Raw genomic sequence first — 22251 nt, 5'->3', positions numbered from 1 at the left:
CTGTCTAAGCATCTAGTACAGCAACGGACGCATAGTAGGTGCCTAATACACGGAAGCTTGTTGTCGTTATTTTCATGACCACGTGTGATCCCTCCAAGTGCCAAGAAAGCTGCCTTTTTCTAGGGTGTGTGATTTCAGCTGCACCCACAGAAGTGACAGTGGCTGGGTCACAGAGTCCCTTCTGCACCAGGCTGTTTTGGGTGCATTTTGTTGTGTCATTTGACAAGCATGCCCTGAGCACTTGCTTCGAGTGGGTCAGAGCCTTAGTTCAAGGGGCAGAAAGGGGACTAAGACAGGGGCCCACTTGGTGAGGCCCATGGTGGGGGGATGGGTGGGACTCAGGTGGCTGAAGCAGGAAGTGTAGGCCTGGCTAGTCACAGGGTCTCAGAGGAAACGCAGAAGTGGCATCTGAGTTGGGAGGCCACACAGCACAGGGTGAAGGGTATAGGTGAAGGGTGAAGGCTCTGGAGTACCCAGCCCCGGGTTCAAACCCCCGCCGTTACTCATGGTGGGGTCTGGAGCCTCCCCTCCGAGCCTCCGCTAGGTTTCCTGAAATGGAGATTGTGATGATGTCCGCTCACAGGGTCCTGGGAAGCATTCTGCACGGTGCCTGGCATGTAGTCCGTGCTCAGTAAATGCACGCTTGCTCGTCTTAGGTGGACACGCAGTGTATAGGTAGGTCAGTTGCTGTGACTAAAGAACTTACCTGACAGAGACCAGCAGGTGCTGGGTAAGAGCATCGTCTTCTTCCTCCGCCAGCCCTCCCTCCCGCTCGGGTCACCAGGTGGAGCATCTTCAAATCTCTGAAGTCCTGGAGACTTCAGAGTCGGGGTGGGCCCAGCTGTCATCTTGCTGAGGGAAGGAGGCAGCGGGATTGCGGGCTGCGAGGCTGAGTTCCATTTCTCACTCCTGGCAAGAGGGTGCCCGTTAGGGTCTCCTTGGCCCACGGCTGGGCCTCGGCAGGTGCAGAGGTGGTGGGTAGCTGCTCGGGGCCCCCCCCCCCCCGGCTTCCTCACTCCTGCCCTGCCCACGCCTGCCAGTAACATGGCTGCAACCACTAAGCACCTACTGTGTGCAGGGCTCAGCGATCTCATGGGATCCTCACGGCCACCCTACTTCCCCCTTATAGACGAGGAAACCGAGGCACAGGGTGGCTTGTGTAACCGCCAAGGTCACCAACCAGTGACCCAGGCTGATTGGCTCCACTGTCAGGGTTCCCAAGGCTCTTCCAGGGCCTCCTGGTCTATTGTTGGCATTCCTAGTAGGGAGAATTCCAGAACACAGACCAGTGAAATACTTGATCTTCCACACTCTCGGATGGTCTGGCCCAAGTCTGGAAGAGACATTTTTCACTTCAGAAAATCCAGCGGCTTATTCTTCCTGCAGTGGGGCTTTCAGGGTTCCTTGCCCCACCCCTGCTCCCCAGACTGAATCCTACACACATTTCTGCACACCTACTATATGGAAGTCATCTGGCAACAATAGAGACACTTTCTTCATGCCACCATCCAGCTGGGGAGGGTCCCCAGTGTCAGTGATCCCCCTCCTGAGAGTAGCAGGAGGGAGGGCGCATCCTGCCGGGCTGACATGGGGCATTCTCTCTCCCCTCCCCCTCCCAGGGCCCAGCGTTGGCGCCCCCTCCTCTCCTCTTCCCGAGAGTACCTTTGCAGGTGTGTTTGTGTGTGTGTGTCGGCGGGGGGAGGTACCTGGCCACTGCTGCCTCACCTGTTGGCTCCATCCCTGGGCAGGTCCTACAGCTTAATCATGGCTTTCAATGCTGGCCCCTGGAGAGTCATCACGAAGTCTCCAGATTCTTCACATTGCCATAAAGGAGGCAGTGTATCCAAAAAATGGGCTCAGAGTGTCAGGCTGTAAGTTTAATCTTCGTGTTCTCGTCTCTGTGATGGGACTGGCTACCCCGGGAAGGGAAGTTGCCGCTTTTAGGATGACTTGCAGGGTTAGGGTTGAGGTTGCACATGGAGGGCCCACAGGGCCTCCCCGTGGCTGTGTGACTTCGGTGAGTTGCTTCCTTAGACATTTATTGTACCTACTCTGCTGGCCAGCTCCACCGGGACAGAAAGGATTCAGGAGTGACAAAGGCAGGCAAGGTCCTGGCCCACAGAGCCAGCCTTCAGGGGGTGGAGACAGAAATGAGCAAAGGAAAAAGTGATCACATACTGAGGGATGGTGATAAATGCTGTGGAAGAGATCACATCTGCAGAGTGGGGTCCTTGGCATAAAATGGAGCTGGTGTGGAGAGCGCCAGGGGGCGAGGGGCCCTCTGATAGTGGGGTTGGCAACCAGGGTCCCTCCTTCACCTTGTAGGGGCACTGCTGGGGCTCAGGAAGGGGCAGTAGCCCCCCGCCCCCCCACGGCTCCTGGCCATCCACTCTGCCTGGCTGGTCACCGATGCCCTCTGTCCCTCCCCTCCAGAGGCACCCGAACGCCCTGTCTTTTCGCTGCTCACTGGCTGACTTCCAGATCGAGAAGAAGATCGGCCGAGGGCAGTTCAGCGAGGTGTACAAGGCCACCTGCCTGCTGGACAGGAAGACAGTGGCTCTGAAGAAGGTGCAGGTGAGCCAACAGCCCCATGGGGTCAAGACCACATGGCAGGAGTGACTTGTGTCCGAACATTGTAGCTCTGGTCTAGTCCCGTCTCTTCCCTCCCCCTCCCCCTCCCCCTCCCCCTCCCCCTCCCCCTCCCCCTCCCCCTCCCCCTCCCCCTCCCCCTTCCTCTGTAAATGAGGGAAACTAGTACCCACCTCACTCACGGGGCTGTGGGAGAATCAGGGCGACTTGTCTTTGTGGAAGCTCACTGTAAGCCATAAAGGAAAAGAAGAATGAGCATGTGCTGAGCACCTGCTGTATACTGGATCATGCTGGAGCTCACAGAACTTTGACAGCAGCCCTGTGGGTAGGGATTATCATCCTCCCAGAGGAGGAAAACTGCAGACACGTGGATAACTCACCAGGGACGGAGGGAGCTGAGACTCAGATCTGTGGCCACTGACGCTTTGTGGTCAGCTCTGGGCTTGAGTGCCCTGCCCAACCTCTGAGTCCCTCCTGAACGGAGGAGTGGGGTCGGACAGATGGGCTTTAGGCAGCAAAGCCCAGGCAGGAAGCTTTTCCATGAGAGCCACTGAGCCCATCTGAACGCTGCTTTGCTGCAGGAAATGGTCTCGAATCCTCCAGCAGAGCTTCCAGGGTCCCTCTATTTGCTCATTTACCTTAAAGAATGAGATTAACAGCCTGGGCAGAGTAGGCCCAGGAGAGAGAAGGTAGCTCAGACACAGTCACGAGGTGGGGAGACAAGACGAAGACCCCCCGCCTGGAGCCGGCCAGCGTGATTGCCTCCTTGTTGATCTGTGAGCTGCACGTGAGGCCTCTGATGGCCGGAGGAGAGATGGGCTCCTCGGTTCAGAAAAGGCCTGTGTTCTGTTCTTTGTCTGCCAAGGAAGGGCTTACCTGGGTTCTCTTAGTGTTGGTTTTTAGTGCCAGGATAGGTTCTGTGGTGGGGCTGCTGCAGCGTTGCCCTCCTGTTTGTTCCTGTAAGTTAGAAGATGCTGGGAGGACCCACACAGTGAACACGGGGGGGGCTGGGGGTCAGGGGGCGCATGCTGTACCCCCTCTTCTTACTCAGTCCACACGACTGTCCTGTGAGGTCAGGCTGTTGGCCCCATTTACAGACGTGAAGACTGAGGCTCCAAGCGTGTTTCCTGCCACTTACCAGTGCATGACCTCAGCAAGTCACTGGACTTCTCTGGACCTCAGTCTCCTCCTCTGTAAGTCGGCGACAGTAACTCCTGCCTCATGGGAGTTGCCGTGATGATTTGGTGGAAATTGGTCAGCACAGCACCTGGCACGTGGTGGGCACCCAGTAATCTGAACTGTTGTCCTTACAGGGTTCCCTCAGCGAGGAGGTGGGAGAACCCGGACTGGGGTCCTGGGCCTCGTGCCCACTCTGGGGGTGCTGGGTTTTAACCACTCTTTCTCTGTTTCCTCTCACCCAAGATATTTGAGATGATGGACGCCAAGGCCCGGCAGGACTGTGTCAAGGAGATTGGCCTCCTGAAGGTGAGTGCCCTGGGCCGAGCGGGAGTCCCTCACTTCCTTGGGCCAGTCTGGGCCGCATCATGTCCATCACAGCCCTCAGCCCGTTAGATTCAGAAACGACATACCTGGGGGCGGGGACAGCAGCTTGTTTGTTTTCTTGTGGCCTGGCCGGGACCCCGCCTCACCTCTGCCCAGTCCTCATGCTGCCCCCAGACTGGCTGTCCTTGTCCCACGTGGATCCTGGATGTGGCGGCCCGTGGACCAGGCTACTGGGGAAGGAGCGAGGGTGGGCGTTGGGTTGAACTTCAATTTGTCTGTCTCTGTCTCCCTCTCTGTCTCATCCTGTCTTTCCTCTCAGCCTCGTATTCTTGTATTTCCATGTGGTGACACGCACATTTGAATATTCAGCCACAGTGTGTTCTCTTTTCTTCTCTCCCATCCTCTTGTTCCCACCAGGAGATACTCTCTGTTGGGGAGACTCAGCAAAGCCAGCCTGGGGCACTGGGTAGAATTAACAGCCAAGCACATGGCCCTGGGTTCTGGCTGCTGGAGGGGCCCAGGGCCCCTGAGTTGTCAGCCTGTTGGGCTCTTGCCAGGTCTCCCACAAGGAGGAGGCACAGCTGGGGATGGGTCTCCCCAGGGGGTAACTGGTGTGCCCGCTCCTCTGTGGGCGGAAGTCCTTGGTTCAACCAGAGCTGGGCTGACTGGACAGGGTTGTGTGAAGGACAGACGTGCAGGGGCCCATCTAAGGCGAGGGATGGTGGTGGTGTCTGTAGTCGTTCCTTTCCCCCTCCCCACGGGCTTCCCCACTGGCCTCCTGAGAGTCAGAGATAACAGAACTTTCTGGACTAGACCAAGCCTGGTCTAAGGGCTGCTCTCTCCTGGGGATCCCACCCTACTCCCCAGGCTTAGGATTCAGTGTGGAAGGCGGGGGCAGATTGTAGTGGCCTTGAATGCCACACTCAGGATGTGAGACTTGAACATGGGAACAAGAGAGGGGCCCTGTAGTGGCTGCGAGCAAGGGGCCGTGGCCAGATGGGAGTTGTGAGCGCTCGCTGGGGTGGCCCCTGGCCACGCTGGGTCCCGGGGGCAAGGCTGGAGGCGGGAGGCTTGTAGCTATCACAGGTCCAAAAATACCCTTCAAATAACATTTTTAAAGTTTTACGAAATGGTCAACTTTGGGACCTGGTTGTGATGCTGGGAACTGATTACCCAGCCCTGGGGAACGGCTGTCATGATCACCCACCCCTGTCTCCCCACTTACGGCCAAGAACATGTGTACTACTCACACGAGTGAGGAACTGTACGCGCGTGCACACTGAGCCAGCCTGTTTGGTTCCTGGGCGCAGAAGTGTGTGACCACAGCCCCTTTGGTGAGGCCGCCCCAGGTGGCGTGAACCCGGCCCGCCTGGGGAGGGCGTTCTGACCCTCCCCCAGGCTGCAGTGCTGCCAAGCGCGGTCGGCCGTGGGCTTCGGAGGCAGACCCACCCCTTGCTCACTAGCTGTGGGGCTGTGGGCAGGCTGCTGACCGCTTGGGGCCTCAGTTTCCTCATTTGTCAAAGGGGGTGATGACAGCAGTGCTGTGTCTTCAGAGTTGTTGGTGGAATTAGTGAGAAGATGCACTGGAAGGACTCAGTGTAGCGTCTGGTCAGAGGCAGCCCTCGTTGCCATGGTTATAACCTCTGCCCCAAGGCCAGCCCCTTTCCGGAACTTGACCCACCTCCCCGGCCTGCCCGTGGAAGTCAACAGGATGTGCCAGGGCACGAGGTGTTTCCTACAAAACAGAGGGAAACACGGTTCTCGGAGGGGCCACCGGGCGACATCGTTCATACTGTTCATGCCAGGACCAGTGAGAGGCTGCCAGGCGTGGGGCAGGAAGGCGAGCCCTGTAGGAGCCTCCAGGGCTGGCTTAGGGAGAGAACAAGAGGCGGATGTGTGGCTGTGTGATGTCTGCCGACGTTCCCCTCATTTCAGAATCCAAGACTGGGTGCAGGGCGGCATGCAGCATAGATGCACGTCCCTCGCCCAGCAACCTTCTGGGCCTTTGGGAAAATGTGCTTTCAAGTGGCCTCTGGACGGGAGCCCCTGTGGACAGGCGACCGTACCGTGGCAGAGTATTTGAGTCCCCTGTGCCTTCCCCAGATCCTGGAATCATTTTGGTGTAAACAGTTTCAGTTATAAGCAGTTGCCAGGGTCTCCTGATAGCCAGGCAGGGGCTGACTTGCAGTCAGTGGGGTGCTGTCCTGTCTGGAGAACACACGGGCGATGGTGGTCAGGCCAGAGGCAGGGCTCTGGCACTGAGCACCGCACTCAGGGCAGCTCTCACACCAGGAATGATTTTTTTTTCAAGATTTCACAAAGAGTGGGTCAGAAATTGAGGAAGTGGGAAGGAAGAAGGAAGGAGACGGACACTTCTAAGTGCTCTACGGAGTGCAGCGACGGAGCAGTGGGGGCCTGGCCCTACCCTAGAGGGGCCTGGGTGGTGATGAGGAGGAGGAGGGAAAGGAGGAAGAGGAGGGTCATTTCCACAAGTGTCTAGTGAGTCTTAGCTCTGTGCAGTCACCATGTTAGACATTTCAAGGGTATCAGCCCCTGTAATCTTCACAACTTCTCTCCAAAACATTATGTTCATTCTACAGAGGAGGAAACTGAGGCCCGGGGATGCAACATGGCTTTCCCAGTGTCACCCAGGTCTGCCTGACTCCCAAGCGCAGGCCTTTCCCCCCAGATACCCCACCTCCCCAGCTGTACCGTCTCTCAGTGGCTCCCTACTCCCTCTTTTTCTCTCTTCGGACAGCAACTGAACCATCCAAACATCATCAAGTATTTGGACTCGTTCATTGAGGACAACGAGCTGAACATTGTGCTGGAGCTGGCAGACGCGGGCGACCTCTCGCAGATGATCAAGGTGAGGGTGCCTGGTGGGAGGGCCGGGTCTGGGGGCTGCCCGGGTCAGCTGGCCCCTCCTCGGGCCGAGTTCCTCACTGCCCTGGCCTCAGGGGCAGAGGTGGCCGCTCGGGGACACTCAGCCCCCCTTGCCGATGCTCACAGGCCTCAGCTGCGGCCCCTCTCGGGCCCCATCCCCACTTGCTGGGAGAAGGCCAGCTATGGACAGTGGCTTGTGGGCCACTTCTGCCTTGCAGAGGGATGGGGACAGAACCCCATGTAGGTCGGACCCCAGCTCATGGAATCTGGGGAAGTGTCTTGTGGGTCCAACTGGCTCATTTTTTAGAAGGGAAAACAGCCCAGAGAGGCTGAAAGACTTGCCTGAGGATTCCGCACGTGGGGACAGACCGGTGCCTCTGGCCCAGGTCTCTACTTCCTGGCCTAGGGCCCTCCAGTGGACGTCATCCCCCAGGTGACCTTCCTGAGGCCCCTCCAGCCCTGGAGAAGCATCTTCCTTCCCATATAATGGCTGAGGCTGGGGGGTCTCGGGGAGGTTGGGCAACTTGCCAAGTCCCACAAGCAGTCCTCAAACTGCCCCGCCCCCCTTGCCCCACCTCCTTGGGCCCAGGACCAGGTCCGCCTGAGTCTGGACTCGGGGACCATCATGGCTCCACTGATGGGGCACCTACTGCGGGCCACAGCCGTGCTGAGCACATGCATCACTCACCAAGTCCACACTGTCCTTAGATAGCAAAGCTCAGAGAGGTTTAACCTGCTTGAGGCAGCACAGCCTCTAAATGGGACCCCCGGGCCTGAGCTCTCAGCTTCACTCATTGCTCCTTCCTCAAGGTTCTCACTCCCCTGCTGGCTTAACCCTCATCCACAGGCCGCTGTCCTGGGGTTGCATCGCCTCCCTGTCCGTGAGCCAGGCTGGGCCACGCTCAAGCCCCAACCCTGCTCTCAGCCACACTTGCAAACGGGGCCAGACATGGATTCTCTGCCTTTCCCACCAGGCACTGGGGATTGAGCAGTTAATTGCTCGGCGCCTGCTCTTCTGAAATTTGGCTCCTAGGAATACGGGCGTCTCTGGGAAGTGGCATTACTTGAGCTGTTATCACCTGTTTTTATATTTTCGTTGACATATTAATGCATTTGCAGGGATGTTAATCTCCACACAGATCCCTGGTGGAAACAGATGTGCTATATCACGTCTTACTTCCTCCTGTCTCCCCCCACCCCCTCCCCACTTTGTTTCTCCTTCCCATGTCATTCTCTCACAGAACACACATGCATCCAGCACCCACCGTGTGCCCGCCCCCATGCTGAGACCTAGGGGTGCTGCTGGCAGGGCAGTGCCCTCAGGGAGCTCACCTTCTAATGGGAGGGCAGGGCTGTGAACGAGCAGTCACGAGCTGCCATGAACAAGCCAAGTTCAGGGTCTGTGGGAGCCAGGGAAGGCTTCCTGGAGGAGGTGACACATGAGCAGAGACCCATGAGGGGATACCCGCAGCCCAGAGGCAGAACAGCTTGTGCCAGAGCCCAGAGGGATGGAAACCCAGGGGTCCACGAAGTACTTTGGTCCAGGAGAGCACTGGGCAAGGGGAGGGGTGGAGAGCGTAAGGCGGAGGGTGGTCGGACCAACCAGGGCCTCATGTGCAGGCTTAGGATTTGGAACCTTGCCACGAGGTCAGCAAGAAGCTTCCTGAGACTCGTGGTGCAGAGTAAACATGGTCAGCTTTGTGTTCTGGAAGAATGACTGGATGCCCAGTGGAGGGAGGGGCGGGGCTGGGGGGAGAACAGCGGGAGGAAAGACCCTGGAATATGGCCTGTGGTGAGGGTGCTGCACCCTGTCAGCCCCAGTGGACCCCAGACCCCCTCACAGCCTCTCAGTCCATGGAGTGGGGCTGGAGTCAGACAGTGGGGTACGGGGTGCTGGGCAAATTACAAATCCCTCCCCTCCCTGAACCTCAGTTTCCATCCCTGTCCCAGGGGCCTCATAGGGGACGGCCGTGTGGGAACTGCAGGACCCGGATGCAAGCTCCTTCCAGCCAGGAGAGACAGCAGGGAGGCACGTGGGTGTCCAGCACCCTTTGTGCCTGGCCTGGGGTGGGGTGCCTTCCCTTCACCACGTGCCCCTTCCCTGGCTTCCCTGGGGCCAACCCTGGCTCAGGGTTCAAGTCGGTCACTCACCCCCTGGGTTTCTGGGGCAGTGGCCCGGCTTCCGGGCGCCTCAGGCCCTCCTGGCCCGGGAACCCTCCTCCTCACCTGGCCTGGCACCTCCCCTCCCTCGGTCACGGGGCCCCTCACCCTTCCCTGCCCCTCCCTGAGCCTGTTCCCCCTGCTGTGGCCCTTCACCTGCAGAGCCTGGCTGGGTGCTGTCCCCAGCAGGCGGGACAGGCAGAGCACGGCAGTAGAAAGACCCTGGGCCCAGAGTCAGATACACCTGCTGGATGACCTTGGACGGGTCTCTGTGCCTCAGTTTCTCTGTCTGTAAAGCACCCAGCACAGTGCCTGGGGCCTGGTAGCAGCTTGGTTTCTCTGGCCTTTCCCACTCTCTAGCCGCCTCTGGGTTTTGAGGGGAACAGGGGCCTTGCCAGGGCTCAGTCTGGGGCCATACCAAGGTCTGGCCTGGGAGGCCACTGGCCAGCAGACCCTGAGTCCCTAGGGCCCCCAGCCTCAGGGGCCAAGCAACACCACCAGGGCCATGGTGCTGGCATTATTTACGATGGATGGTGAAGCCGGGAGCTGCTGCCACCCCAGAACCCACCAGAGACTCTGCGCCTTCCTGCTAAATGTCACACACACCAATAGGACGTGACATTTAGAAAGTCACTGCTCACAGCCGTGCACATCCCCACTTAAATGCTCTAATGAGGATTAGCTAACATCATGGCATAAATAACACCCCAGCCCGGCCCACCGCAGCGGTCTGGGGTGGCCCGGGAGGGATGGGGGTCCTGTGCTGGGGGGTCTGTGCCAGGAGCCTGGGGCAGATCACACACGAGGCCTCCTCCCAGAATGGAGCCTTGAAGAGCCTCTTGGGGCTGTAGTGCCAGGCCAGGGGCTTCCCGCTCTGACTGTCCCAATGTTGGAGGTGCCCACATCCAATCCCAGCTCTGCCACCCCTGCTGGGTGACCCTTGGCAAGTTCCTGAACCTCTCTGACCTTGATCCTTCATCAGGTGGTTACTGGTGTCCTTAGAAGTGGGTTAAGAACTTGGGTTTCCTGAGTGGAAGGCCTGGGGTTGAGCTGTTGTGACTCTGCCCCTTACTAGCTCCCATGTGGCCCTCAGTTTCCTCATCTGTGAGATGGGTGCAGTCATCCCTGTGTGGGGCCCAGCACAGACACTGCATGTGGCATGTGCCTAGCAGAGGTTAGCTCGGGTCCCGCCTTCTACCCCATGCCCCATCCCAGGCTGGGAGTGTGTCCTGGGTCCCCATCTTCCCTGTGCCAGCTCGGCTGCCCTGACAAAGGGACCAAGGCTTCCCCCCTGGCTGCTTTGGAAAAAGAAGGTTGCTCTGAAGTGAACAAAAACCTGGTTCCAAGTTACCGGTGTGTGAGTCGTGCCCCCCGACCCACACAGGCCTGGCTCACAGGAGATCCCCCAGAGGGATGCTGATCTGAACAGTGGACCAGGGCATGTTCCCAGTTTACTTCTTCCAGGACCTTTGGTTACTTACAGCTCCCTCAGTGCAGCCTAGGTGGCTTTTGGTATTTTGGTTTGTTTTTTTCTGGAGCATTAAGTATGATTTTCCAGGCAACAAAGTAGGTTTTGCCTGTCGAAACTGAGGGGGTCCATTTGAGAATGTCAAGCCCACTTCCTTGAGGTTCTTGCCATGCTTGTTAATGGTTATGTATGCTGAGGTTTGCTGGCTCCAAGGAGGGGAGCTGTGATTTAACCACCAAGCATGTCTTGGGTGCCCCCATCCTGGGCCAGACCAGGGCCAGGGCAGAGAGTCCACGCCAGTCACTCCTGCAGGGAACTCCCTGTCGGGCAGTGGGAGGAGATGGATGCGTGTCCAGGAGATTCCAGGGAAAGGGTGATTGAGAGTAGCCTTTAAAATGTGGTCCGGGGGGACTTCCCTGGTGGTCCAGTGGGTAAGACTCCACGCTCCCAGTGCAGGGGGCTCAGATTCAATCCTTGGTTGGGAAACTAGATCCCACATGCATGCCGCAACGAAGATCCTGCATGCCACAACTAAGACCCGGCACAGCCTAAATAAATAAATATTAAAAAAAAAAAAAAAAAAAAGATGTGGTCCAGGCATTCCTTCAGCAAAGCCGTCTAGGACATCCGCTTTGGGCAAGGTCTGCCCTGCCCTCAGGGAGCCCGATGCTGGTGCTGGCGGTGGACAGATGACCGCTGGGGATAGGACGGGGCCAGTACCCTACAGCTGCCCTCCCTCTCGGCCCATCACCCAGGCCTGTCCATGTGTCTGTCTCCCCCACCTCAGTATTTCAAGAAGCAGAAGCGGCTCATTCCCGAGAGGACAGTGTGGAAGTACTTTGTGCAGCTGTGCAGCGCCGTGGAACACATGCACTCCCGCCGGGTGATGCACCGAGGTACGTGCCGGCCCGCCGGGGCCTCGGGGCCCAGAGCCAGCAGGGAGGCTGGACCCCAGGATGCAGCTTTCCCCTCGGCTCCGGGCTCCTCAAGGGACAGCCATGTGGAAGTTGGACCACTTTGTATTCCCCATCCGGTGGGTGTCCAGCATCTCGCCTGTCCTTATGGGGTCAGAGAATGGACGTGTGAGGCCCCAGACTCGAATGTACACCCGTGCCTCGTGGCTCTTGCCCCTGTCAGGGGCCCCCCATGGTGGGAGCACCAAATACCGTGTAGTTACATGGACCCCAAGGACAGGGACCATGCTCGGCACGTAATCTCCAGCCCCCAACACCAGCCCGGAGCCAGCACAGAGGGGGCCGCAGCAAGGGTTGGGTGGAGAGACTGGGAGGGAGGTGACCCAGTCATGGCCAGTTCCAGTATTGCCACCAGCTCTGCCTGGGAGGGCAAGGAAAGCATCCTGGAAAAGGGAACTTTAATATGGGCTTTGAAGTCTTAGTAGGAGTTGGCTGGGCAGAGGAGGTAAGTGTTTCTGAAAGTTGACATCATCCTGAACTGTGAGGAAGGAGCCTGCTGGAAGGAGTCACGTAGATGACTTCACTGATTCCTCCATACATTCATTCCACCTGCATTTATCAGTGTCTGCTGTATGCGAGGCACTGCCCTAGTCACTGGGGAACAGCACAGGTTACCTCCCTGAGCGCCTCCTTCATCTGTTACCCAAATTTTCTGAGTGCCTGCCCTAGCTGTAAAAGAGGAAATAAGAACACAAAAATCCCTGCCCTCCTAGACCTCACAGCAGCCCTGTGACGTAGTGAAGTTAGACCCATTTCACAGATGAGGAAACTGAGGCTACGTTTCTCAAGGTCCACAGCTGGGCAGAGGCAGGGCTGGGGCCTCGCCCTGAGGGAGCAGGACTGGCAGCTGAGCCCCCATCACCTGAAGGGCCCTCCCCTCCACCCACCTCCAGGCCTCCTCCTCCGTCTTGCCCCTCCCCAGCCATCCCCACCTCTGATCCCACACCAACCCCTGTCCTTCCCCTGCAGACATCAAGCCTGCCAACGTGTTCATCACAGCCACGGGCATCGTGAAGCTCGGTGACCTTGGCCTGGGCCGCTTCTTCAGCTCCGAGACCACCGCGGCCCACTCCCTAGGTAAGAGGCCTGTCCACGCCCAACCACCCGCAGGGTCCTGGATGACATGGGGAGATGCGGACCCTGTCCCCATGGTGCCTTTGGTTAGTTAGTGCAGCAAAATGCCTTGTTGAACCCCAGACATTCTTCAGAACAGTGACCAGAGGGGAGTAAACCAAGGCCCCGAGGAGCCCAGGATGGGGCTCCCCTGCATCCTCACGCACTCACGCTTTAGGGGGTGGGGAGATGTGGCTCTGTGGTTGCACCGGCAGCCATTCCGTCTTTCTCGTTGCTGCGAGGTATCCCATCGTGTGTGAGTGTGTGTGTGTGGTTGTTTTGAAACCCTCGTCCCCATCTGACCCCAGAGGACCCCTGGCCCGGCCTCCTTAGCAGCTGGTGCGTCGTGGTTCTTCCATTAGGTCAGAATGAAAGGATGTTCAAGGACCCGCCAACCCATGAGTTCTCAACACTTCATTCACCCACGCGGGCTGTTCCTCCTGCTGGCGGACGTTTGGGCTGTTCTAGTTTTTGGCTTTTAAATAGGCAGTTTCAAAGCTGTGGGGGCAAGTGCTCACCCGGTAGAGGTGACTTTCTAGCTGAGCTGTGGGGAGTGAATAGGAGCTGGCGGGGCATGGGGGAAGGGATGAGGTATCAGGGTCGAGGGACCTTGGGTGGCAAGGAAGGCGGGCGGGGCCTTGAATGCTAAGCTCAGTGGGCAGGCACCATCCCAGGAGTGCGGGAGCGCTGAGGGCCAGATGCCGGAGGAGACTTGGAGATCACATGTGTGTTTTGGGTCACGTTAAGCACTGCCCAGCTTCGGAATCCGGATACGTGAGTGAATGCAAAACTTGGACCCATGGAGAATTTTACATTTAATTAGAATGACATTTAATTAGAAACCAGCAAAGTCCCCAGTGGAACACAGAAGTAGGGTCCCCTATGTGCTATGACCAGGGCCATGGGGGAACGTTTCATGATGGGGAGGGGTGTAGAGGCATCTCCCCTTTCCCTGAGCGATTCCTGGCTCTTTGGGGTGGCGTTTGAGGGGACGGTGCATGAGGCTCCCCTCCCCGTGCGCTGCCGCGTCCACAGGCCTGGCCCCTTGAAAACCACTCTGTTCTCCACTCATCTGCCCCGCACTCCACGGCCCAGCCAGTGCATCTCGTGTCTCCCCGTCCCCGAGAGCCTGCGGCATGCCGGGAGACACACAGCGTCTTCTGGTGACGGCAGAGGTGCTTTCTGGAAGACACACTTTCCTGGTGGAAACTGTCACTGTTCATACAGGTCCTGATGGCTGGAGGCTCTCAGGGTGTAGCACACAATCTGGAGAAACATGCTAACTCAGAGATCAGCAGCTCCCAGCTGGGAACGTGTGTGTGTGTGTGTGTGTGTGTGTGTGTGGTTGTTTTGAAACCCTCGTCCCCATCTGACCCCGGAGGACCCCTGGCCTGTCCTCCTTAGCAGCTGGCGTGTCATGGCTCTTCCGTTAGGTCAGAATGAAAGGATGTTCAAGGACCCGCCAACCCGTGAGTTCGTGACACTTCATTCATGCCTCAAACAGATGTGAGGGTCTGTGGAATCCTTCCTTTGTGCTGATGAGGAATCTAAAACCCAAGGAACTTGAGTGATTCTTCTGAGTCATGTGGCAGCAGAGCCAGGACCCAAATGCAGGCCTCCCGGTGCAGGGCCCATGCTTCTTCCAGGAGACCAGGGTCAAGGGTCCTGGAAGGACCTCCCTCGGGAACTCAGCCACCAACTCCCCGTTCCTGGGAGGAAACTGTGTCTTTCCCGCTCCCCTCAGACCCTTCTCTTTGGGAAAATCAGTGTGTCTTATCAGTTTGGGACCGTTTACCCCTCTGGTTTAAGAGCTTCAAAAAGGCCAGAAATTCAAGGGAAACCGTCAAAAGAGCAGAGTTAAAGCCACTGCCTCCTGTCCCCTGTCAGTCAGGCCCCAGCCCTCCTCCGTCCCGCTGGGGAAGAGACTGCGGCACTCGTCAGAGCTGGTTAAGATCACATCATTAGGAACGGGCAGAAATTCGGGCTCGTCCGACAGCGTGAGTTTATTGACTTGGACTGGTGCACTTATTATATTAATGAGAAGGAATTGGAACTTGGGAAAAGGCCGCCTGGGTAAGCCTGGCTCTTCCCGAGGCCTCTGAGTGGCTGTCGGGCCGCGTGGTGGGTGGAAGGAGCCCTCCTGGGGCCGTTTGCCCACCGAGCTGAGAGGCCCGCACGGGCTCGGCAAGGCCCTGCTGCCAGAACCGAGAACCGAGGGCCAGGCCCCATGACGGCAACAGTGCAGAGCCAAAGCCCAGGGCCTGAGGTCTCCAAGACACAGGAGAAAGACCCCCTTTCCATAGCGAGGTTCTGCACACAGCTAAGTCTTGCACACACGTTTGGTGGCGCAGGAGATTGAACTAATTGCAGTTGCGTCGTGATGCGGGAAGGATTTGGGGGACAGAGGCTCCTCCATACCCTGTGCGTGGGTAGGAGTTATGCGTCCGTTGCATCTCTGCGCACCTACTGTGTGGGGATGCCCTGGTGGCAGCCACGTTGCCCCGGCAGCCACCTTGTCTCCGGAGGCTGCTGACCCACATCAGGGCTTATGCACATCCCATCTCCTCCTGCCTCCTCCTCCCCCAGCCCCCTCCCCGCCTCTGTATTTGCTAACACGAGGCTGGCATGAAAGGGCATTAGTCATGCCATGGCCGGGCTGACAGGTGCGGTACCCAGCGGTGGCAGAGCGGCTGCTTCGGTGTCAGGAATAGGAGCCGTAATTAGAGCGCGGAACAGGATGAGCGTCAGACGAATTACCAGGCAGCAGATCATATTTGTCAGGAAGGATTGCATACATAAAAATTAAGTGACAGTACACGCCGGCATAATGAAAGAAAAATGAAAGATTTGCCTACACACAGCTCACAAGCTACAAGCAAGTGTCTCGCTCCAAGCAACGGCAGCAGCTGCAAGACAAATTGTGGGGCTGGGAGAGCAAGGCCCTTCCCGCTCCGCAGAGGAGACAGGGCAGCCTCAGGCTGGGATCTGGGGTGGGAGGTAAGGCGGGCTCACACCCAGGCCCGTGCAGGGCTCCACACTGCCTCTCGGGGGGATGGGGGAACAGGTCCGGTTGGGGGCAACCCCTGTCAGGTACCTGCAGTCAGGGCATGCTGGCTTTCCCAGGCCGCTGAGCCCTGGCCTGGCCATGGGGCATAAATCCCTCCTTCTCCCTTCCCCGAGCCGAACGCCCTGGCCCTGGGCTGGGCCTGAGATGTGAGGTTATGGGGACATGAGAGGATGCAGCCTTCCCCGCTCTCAGGGGGCCCCCAGACTGGTGGGGAGACCGACAGTCCCAGGGTGGTGCTGGGTGAGGGCAGGTGGAACCGTCTCCTGCGGGCCCGCTGTGTGCAGGCACAGCGCTGGGCTCCGTGACTCAGCTGTGCATGCGGAGCCCGGGGGCCACTGGGGGCCTGGAGCTGCCTCACCCCATCCCAGGGCTGCCCTTTACTTCCGTTTTCTATAGTCACTGAACTCGCCAAGGAGGTGGGTTAACAAAGAAGACAAGGCTTAAAGGATGTTTGAAAAACATGTTGCTTCTTAAAACGTTATCCCCATAAGGCTTATATCTTCATTTGACAGATGACGGAACTGAGGCTCAGAGAGGTGCTGCCACATCCCTGTGGTCCCTGGGCAGGCAGGGACTGGAGCCCTTGGGGGGTCAGCTGCTCTCCACGGCACCTGCCGGGAAGTGGGCTTGGGGCCCAGTGAGCTCTCTGGGTGGGGAACACTGACAGCGCCCTGGGGGGAAGCCCACCCAACCTCATAGCTGTGGGCCGTGTGGGACCTGGGGCTTGTCCTGGGCCACAGGGAAGGAGGATTGAGCCTTTCCTGTCACGACAGCACCCCCGTGAGTGTGCCCACGGCCAGGCGCCCCGGGGGGCCCCATCACTGTGGGCTCAGAGCATCTTGCAGATGTGTCCCTGGCGACCTCCTGCTTCGTCCTGGCAGCCCAGGACACCTGGGAACAACTGGCCCAGAAAACCTGCTTCAGTAGGGTGGAGCCCAGGTTCTAAGCGCTGACACCTGGCGGGGGGAAATCACCTGTGGCTGGTGAGTGGCTCCTGGCTTGTCTGCCGCATCCCTGGCATTTTCAGGGACACAAACCGTTAGAACAAGATGAGCTGGTGGCAGGGAGGGAAGGGAAGGGCTCAAGGGTACGGCCAATGAGGAATCGACCCGGGCCTAGGATGCAAACCACAGCTTGTTCATTCACTCACTCAAAGGTTTGGGCCGCTCACCCGGAAGGCCCCTGCCCTCTGGAGCTTACAGCCTGGGGAGGAATCCATTTAGCGTCTTCACCTCGAAGGAAGCACTGTTCTAATAATCATGTCCCAGGTGGTACCTTGTTTAGTGCTCCAGCCGCCCTGGGGGTGGGAATTATCACAGCCGGTTAACAGGGGAGGAATCCCAGGTGCAGTGAGGCGAGCACCTTTGTGATGCCAGGTGGGTGGTGCTCCAGCCAGAGCCACGTGGTGGGCGAGGCATGGCCACGCCAGGGTTTCCTCCGAGGCTCCCTGAGCCACCTTGGATGAGCCCCTGATACCTGGAAAACACAGGGTCCTGCGTAGAATCGCAGAATCGTGCTACCTGACTCTCACATCTGTTAGAGATGTTCCATGTGGGAACTAAAAATAGGCAGATATAACAATCTGGAATCAAGTCAACGCTGATAAAAGTGCAATGTTTTTTTCAACACCGGTGCTTCTCCAAGGGGCCAAGTGTAGCCTGGCATGGGGTCAACTGGTAATTAATTTAAGGAGAACTTGATAACAAGTGGCGGCACAGGTGAGCCTGTAGGGGTGTGCCTGTGCGTATGCGTGTGTGTGTGTGTGTGTGTGTGTGTGTGTGTGTGTTGCTGCCCAGAGATCCAGCGTAGGGGGGAGCGGGGAGAGTTTGGAGACGCCTCGAATGCCAGGCTGAGGACCCGGCTTTTCTCTCTTGAGGGATGAGGAGCCAGTCGGCCTTAGGGGCAGGGACGTGGCCCCTGCCTTGGGGTGCAGGATGGGTGGGAATGGGCAGGACAGCGGGGGGCTAAGCCGCCAGTCGTCCAGGTGAGGCGGAGCTGCTAGGGCATCGGCCAGAGGGCCAGATAGGAGGGGAGCCCCCTCAGGGTGTGAGGCCTGATTGATGTTGGGGGCAGCGGGGAGGGAGTTTCACAGGCCGGGGTCTCGTGCAGGACAGAGGAGGAATCTGGTCCTCACCTGCTCCTTTGTTCTGCCCTCTTGGCCACCCCCAGCCCTCCTTTCCTCAGTCCACTCCCCTCAACCCCCTCCACCCCACAGGGTCTGTGGTAGCAGCAGAGCCTTCCCAGAGCCCTTCTGCCTGCATGTCTGTGTGCCAGGAGGTTGAACTATCCCCATTTTCCAGAGAGGGAGACCGAGGCTCCAAAGTGTGGCAGAGAGGACCCCGAGGACCATGAGTTCACCCCGTGTTCCGCCGATGGGGAGACGAGGCTGAGACAGCGGTTCAGTTCTCTGCTCACCAGTGGTTGCAGTGGGTTCAGACCTGGCTGGGGTGCAGCTCCTTTGCCGTCAGGATGGCGCCCAGGCCTCCCGGCTCGCCCGGGGGGATGCATGTCAGCACCCACACCCGGTTTCCCAGCCATTTTCAAAACCACCATTCCGGGAAGAAGTGCAGCCCACAGATGCAGCCTCCCCTTCAAGTGAAATCTTTGCCTTTTTCATATCTAATGAACATGTTTCAAACACCGTGAGCATTTCAAAACACGGCAGGGTTTGTTTTGACAGGAGTGGCGCATCTTGGGAAGCGGGGCCCTTTAATCAGCCTCATGCTTTGAGGTCCCGCGTTCTCCTCTGATATCTGCCCGGTTTGAAATCTGGGAGTTCTAGGTGAAGACGCGGGGAAGGTCAGGGTTTGTTAGGCTCCTCTTTCATATGCAGAGCTCCATCCCCGGAGGGGAGGCTGTGGGCGGGGCTGGGCGCCTGCAGGTCTGACGGGGAGATGCTGGAAGGGGATTTGAGACCCGGGCTGTGTTCGCTCTGCGTCTGAGCATCTCCGTGAGACTGTGCTGCTGCTTTGCCGGCCGGAAGGGCCCACAGGGGCACCCCCCACCCCACCCCCGGGCAGGACAGGGAGCCGGGCCTTCAGGGCCACTGTCTGTGGAGGCTCCTCCCCGTGCCAGCTTCTCCCTCTCTTCCCCAGAATCACCGCTCCCCCGGGGTTCAGGGTCACATCCTCCAGGGCCCGCGGCAAGCTTGGCACTGCTTTGAAGTCTCTCATTTTTATCTTTAAAACTCAGGCAGGTTGTGCATTATCCTTTATAATGTTTGAGCACTTCCTGTTGGTATAAAAATCGGGTTTTACAGGCTTATTCCCGGGGAAAGCTGGCGAAACAGGAAGAGGTGCTGTGTTCGCCCCCTGCAGCTTTGTATACCTCTAGCACAAGTTGAGAACCCCTCTGACGAGGCAGAGCACAGACCAAGGGGGAGCAGCCCCTCCCCTGGGTCAGGGGACAAGAGAAGCTGCCCAGAGGCAGGAACATGAGGACCCAGTGGCCGGCCAAACTTCCCTCAGTTAATGCTGCATGAATTCATTTGTTCCACGGATGTTTCTGCGCATCTGAAAGGAGGGCAGGTCGGGAAGGCTTTGCACAGCCCCTCTCAGGTTGTAACACGTATCAGACACTCTGGGAGCTTGTGGGAGATGCAGGTGTCTAAGTTCCATCCCTGGAGGTTCTGGTTCCACAGGCCTGGGGTTGGGCTGGGGGTTCAGATTTTTAACAACTTCTTCCAGGTGATTTGGCTACAGCCACTCATCAGTCCAGTCTTTCCTTGCTCAACTGGCTCCTTCTGGACACTTGCTGGGACAGGCGACTCACCACCTCCTGATGGACCCACTCCTGGGAGGGCCCAGCACAGCGTCAAGGCTCAGTTAACATTGAATACAGATGGGCGGGTGGATGGATGGACAGACAGATGGATTGATGATGGAGGGATGGATGGATGGCGTATGCAGCACTGGCATCTTAGAAGAAAGTACAAATCACATTTGGGCGTTTGCCTTTTCCCCCTTAACACCAGAGGAAACTGGGGTACAGCAGAAGGATCAATGAAGAGGTAGAAGGCTGGGGTGGAGAGTGGAGGGAAGGGGGTGAAGCCCCCGACCTTTCTCTCCCTGGTGCCCCCAGGCTTTTACCCCAAGCAGGGCTGAGGCAGGGATCTGGAGGCCCAGCAGAGGGACAGGGGGACAAACCAAATGTCCAGACCTCACCAAGCAGCTAGCTCTCTGTGGCCAGGGGAGGGGGCAGTTTAACTTGACCTTGAGGAACTCACCGGGAGGCAGAGGCACAGAGGTGAACTGGAGGGCAGGCCGGGGTTGGAGCAGGGGGGACAGCTGCTCAGAGACTTCATTTTCGGATGGGCCTGGCCAAGGCAGCCCCAGACCAAAGCCTGGCCACTCATCTAGAATGAGCACAGGATAAGACTGAGGGTGGTGAGAGGTGTCAGGGCCAGCCCACACTCCCAGCCTGGCCAGGTCGGGGGCAGGGGTTGGCCAGGGGTCTTAAGGATGTGGTGCAGCCAGACGGTGGGCACTGCTGTCCCTCACTGAGGACAGGGCCTCTGACCTCTGCGCCTCCCCTGCTGTCTCTGCACCCCATCAGCCCCCTGTGGTTGTTCTCTGCAGGAGACTGTTCTCACCTCGCAGGCACGTCTCCCCACAGCACCCTGAGTGCTAGAATCACTTATAGTTTGGTCTGAGGTTCCCGCTGTTAAGTGAGAACTGTTTGGATTTCATCCTGTGGTTTGGCTATGACAAGTCATCCATTTCACACTTGCCCGTTCATTTTCATTTTGCTCCCTTGTGGCTGAAATATACAAGGGGTTGTTACTGGAAGTCGCAGTTTGCTTATAGAATCCCACATGGGTTCATGTGTTGACTGACAGCTCTTTCTGCTGAATAGCAATTAGCCCCCTGATTTCAGCCATAACGTATGCATATAGGATGACACAGTTCGCAAAACATGTATTTAAGTGATGTCTGCTCTCCTGGGATTATTGCCATCAAAGGATGGTTGGTACCCTGATAAAGCACTAATCAGGTAGTCCCTCTTGGGCAGACATCAGTTAAGTAAATAGTGTGTTAGGCTACAAGAAAAAAAGTGTTAACCCTGATACATACTATCTGATAACATGCAGATGGCTTCATTGATTCAGTGAGTAGATGCTTAGAAGGTGCCTCCTATGACCCAGTCCTGGGCAGGGCACTGGGACACTTTGGTAACAAGGTCCTGCCCCCAGCGTGCTCATGCCAGGAGCGTGGGTTTCCAACACTGTTCACAGCCTCTACAAGTCAGGCATGACAGAATTTCTCACCCATCTCCAATGAGATGAGAAAAGCAAGAAGATGATAAAGTTTTCAAACAGCTAAACTTTTTCAATGTGAAGTACTGTCCTTGATCTTGAGATTGAGTCTCTATTCGGGTTGGCCAAAAAGTTCGTTTGGGTTTTCTGTAAGATCTTATGGAAAAACCCAAACAAACATTTTGGCCAACCCAAATACTTGTTCTAGTGTTAAATTGAATAGTAGTGACACGAAATGGTAGTTGGGATTTTGTGTTTTATTTAAACACCTTTACTTGGCAAACGTAAGTTGCTCTGAAACATCTTTGGCCCATGGCAGCCTGAAGTCTGGGCCCCTGCTTTGGGGCACCCGTCACTTTCCTAGTCCAGCTCATCAACAGGCCTCTTCCCCTCCCAGGGTCCGCTGTGTTCCCACATGTGGTGCTGGACATCCCTCCTTCCTGGGGTCATCAGTCCACATCTCAGGCTCGGCCTCCGCCACGCTGGACTCCAGCTCCCTTCACAGACTCTGGCCAAAACAGCAGCAGCCACTGTCACATTCACATGGTGACTCCAGGCCAGCGAAAATGTCCTCTGTGTAGCAACCTTTAAAATCTGGTCCTAAAGCCTCCAGAACAGTCATCCTCCAAATGGACTGATATCAGAATCTCAGGTTACAAATCTGTGGTTACAAATCCAGATTCCTGGGCCCCTCCTCGGCCCTGCCAATTCAGCCCCTCTGCTGCAGTTTGCATGCCTCTGGTGATGGGGAGCTCACCACCTGTCAGGAAATCCTCCCATCTTTGCCCAGCTCCATCCAGATATTCAAGTGTGACTCCTCTGCTTTTTAATTGAGACATGATATGCATACAGTAACGCTCTCTCAAGCCCTTTCCTGATCACTTCCCCCATAGAGTAATTTTTCCTGTTTTTGATAAAAATGGAATCAAATAGTGGGTCCTCTTTTGTGCCTGGCTACTTTCCCTCAACATTGCGTCTGGGCAGTTGATCCATTTTGTGGCACGTACCTGAGATTTGCTCTTGTTCGTTGCTGTTTAGTATTCCATTGTGTGAATAGACCACATTATCAGTTTATCTCTTGTACTGGTGATTACCATTTGTTTCCAGTTTCTGGCTATTACGAATAAAGCCACTCTGCACGTTCTTGATCATGTCTCTTGATGGACAGAGCACTCATTTCTCTTGGGCGTGTACCTAGGAGTAGAATTGCTGGGTTATAGTGTAAGCAGTGTTCAGC

General features: G+C 57.2%; 1 protein-coding gene across 3 annotated transcripts in view; it reads left to right on the top strand.

Moving 5' to 3' along the window:
- The window catches only part of NEK6 (NIMA related kinase 6), an 84040-nt gene that overhangs the window by 49318 nt on the left and 12471 nt on the right, over positions 1 to 22251 (top strand). For all 3 annotated transcript variants that reach the window (XM_061199947.1, XM_061199946.1, XM_061199945.1), the window contains exons 3-7: positions 2434 to 2574; positions 4012 to 4074; positions 6851 to 6961; positions 11394 to 11502; positions 12550 to 12657. In XM_061199947.1, the coding sequence (XP_061055930.1) occupies positions 2434 to 2574; positions 4012 to 4074; positions 6851 to 6961; positions 11394 to 11502; positions 12550 to 12657 (532 nt within the window). The remainder of the gene's footprint in view (positions 1 to 2433; positions 2575 to 4011; positions 4075 to 6850; positions 6962 to 11393; positions 11503 to 12549; positions 12658 to 22251) is intronic.

The sequence above is a fragment of the Eubalaena glacialis genome, chromosome 9 (assembly GCF_028564815.1).
Source record: "Eubalaena glacialis isolate mEubGla1 chromosome 9, mEubGla1.1.hap2.+ XY, whole genome shotgun sequence".
In the NCBI taxonomy this organism is placed as follows: Eukaryota; Metazoa; Chordata; class Mammalia; order Artiodactyla; family Balaenidae; genus Eubalaena; species Eubalaena glacialis.
The sequence above is the reverse complement of the archived record's forward strand: the minus strand, read 5'-3'. Positions and strand labels throughout refer to the sequence as shown.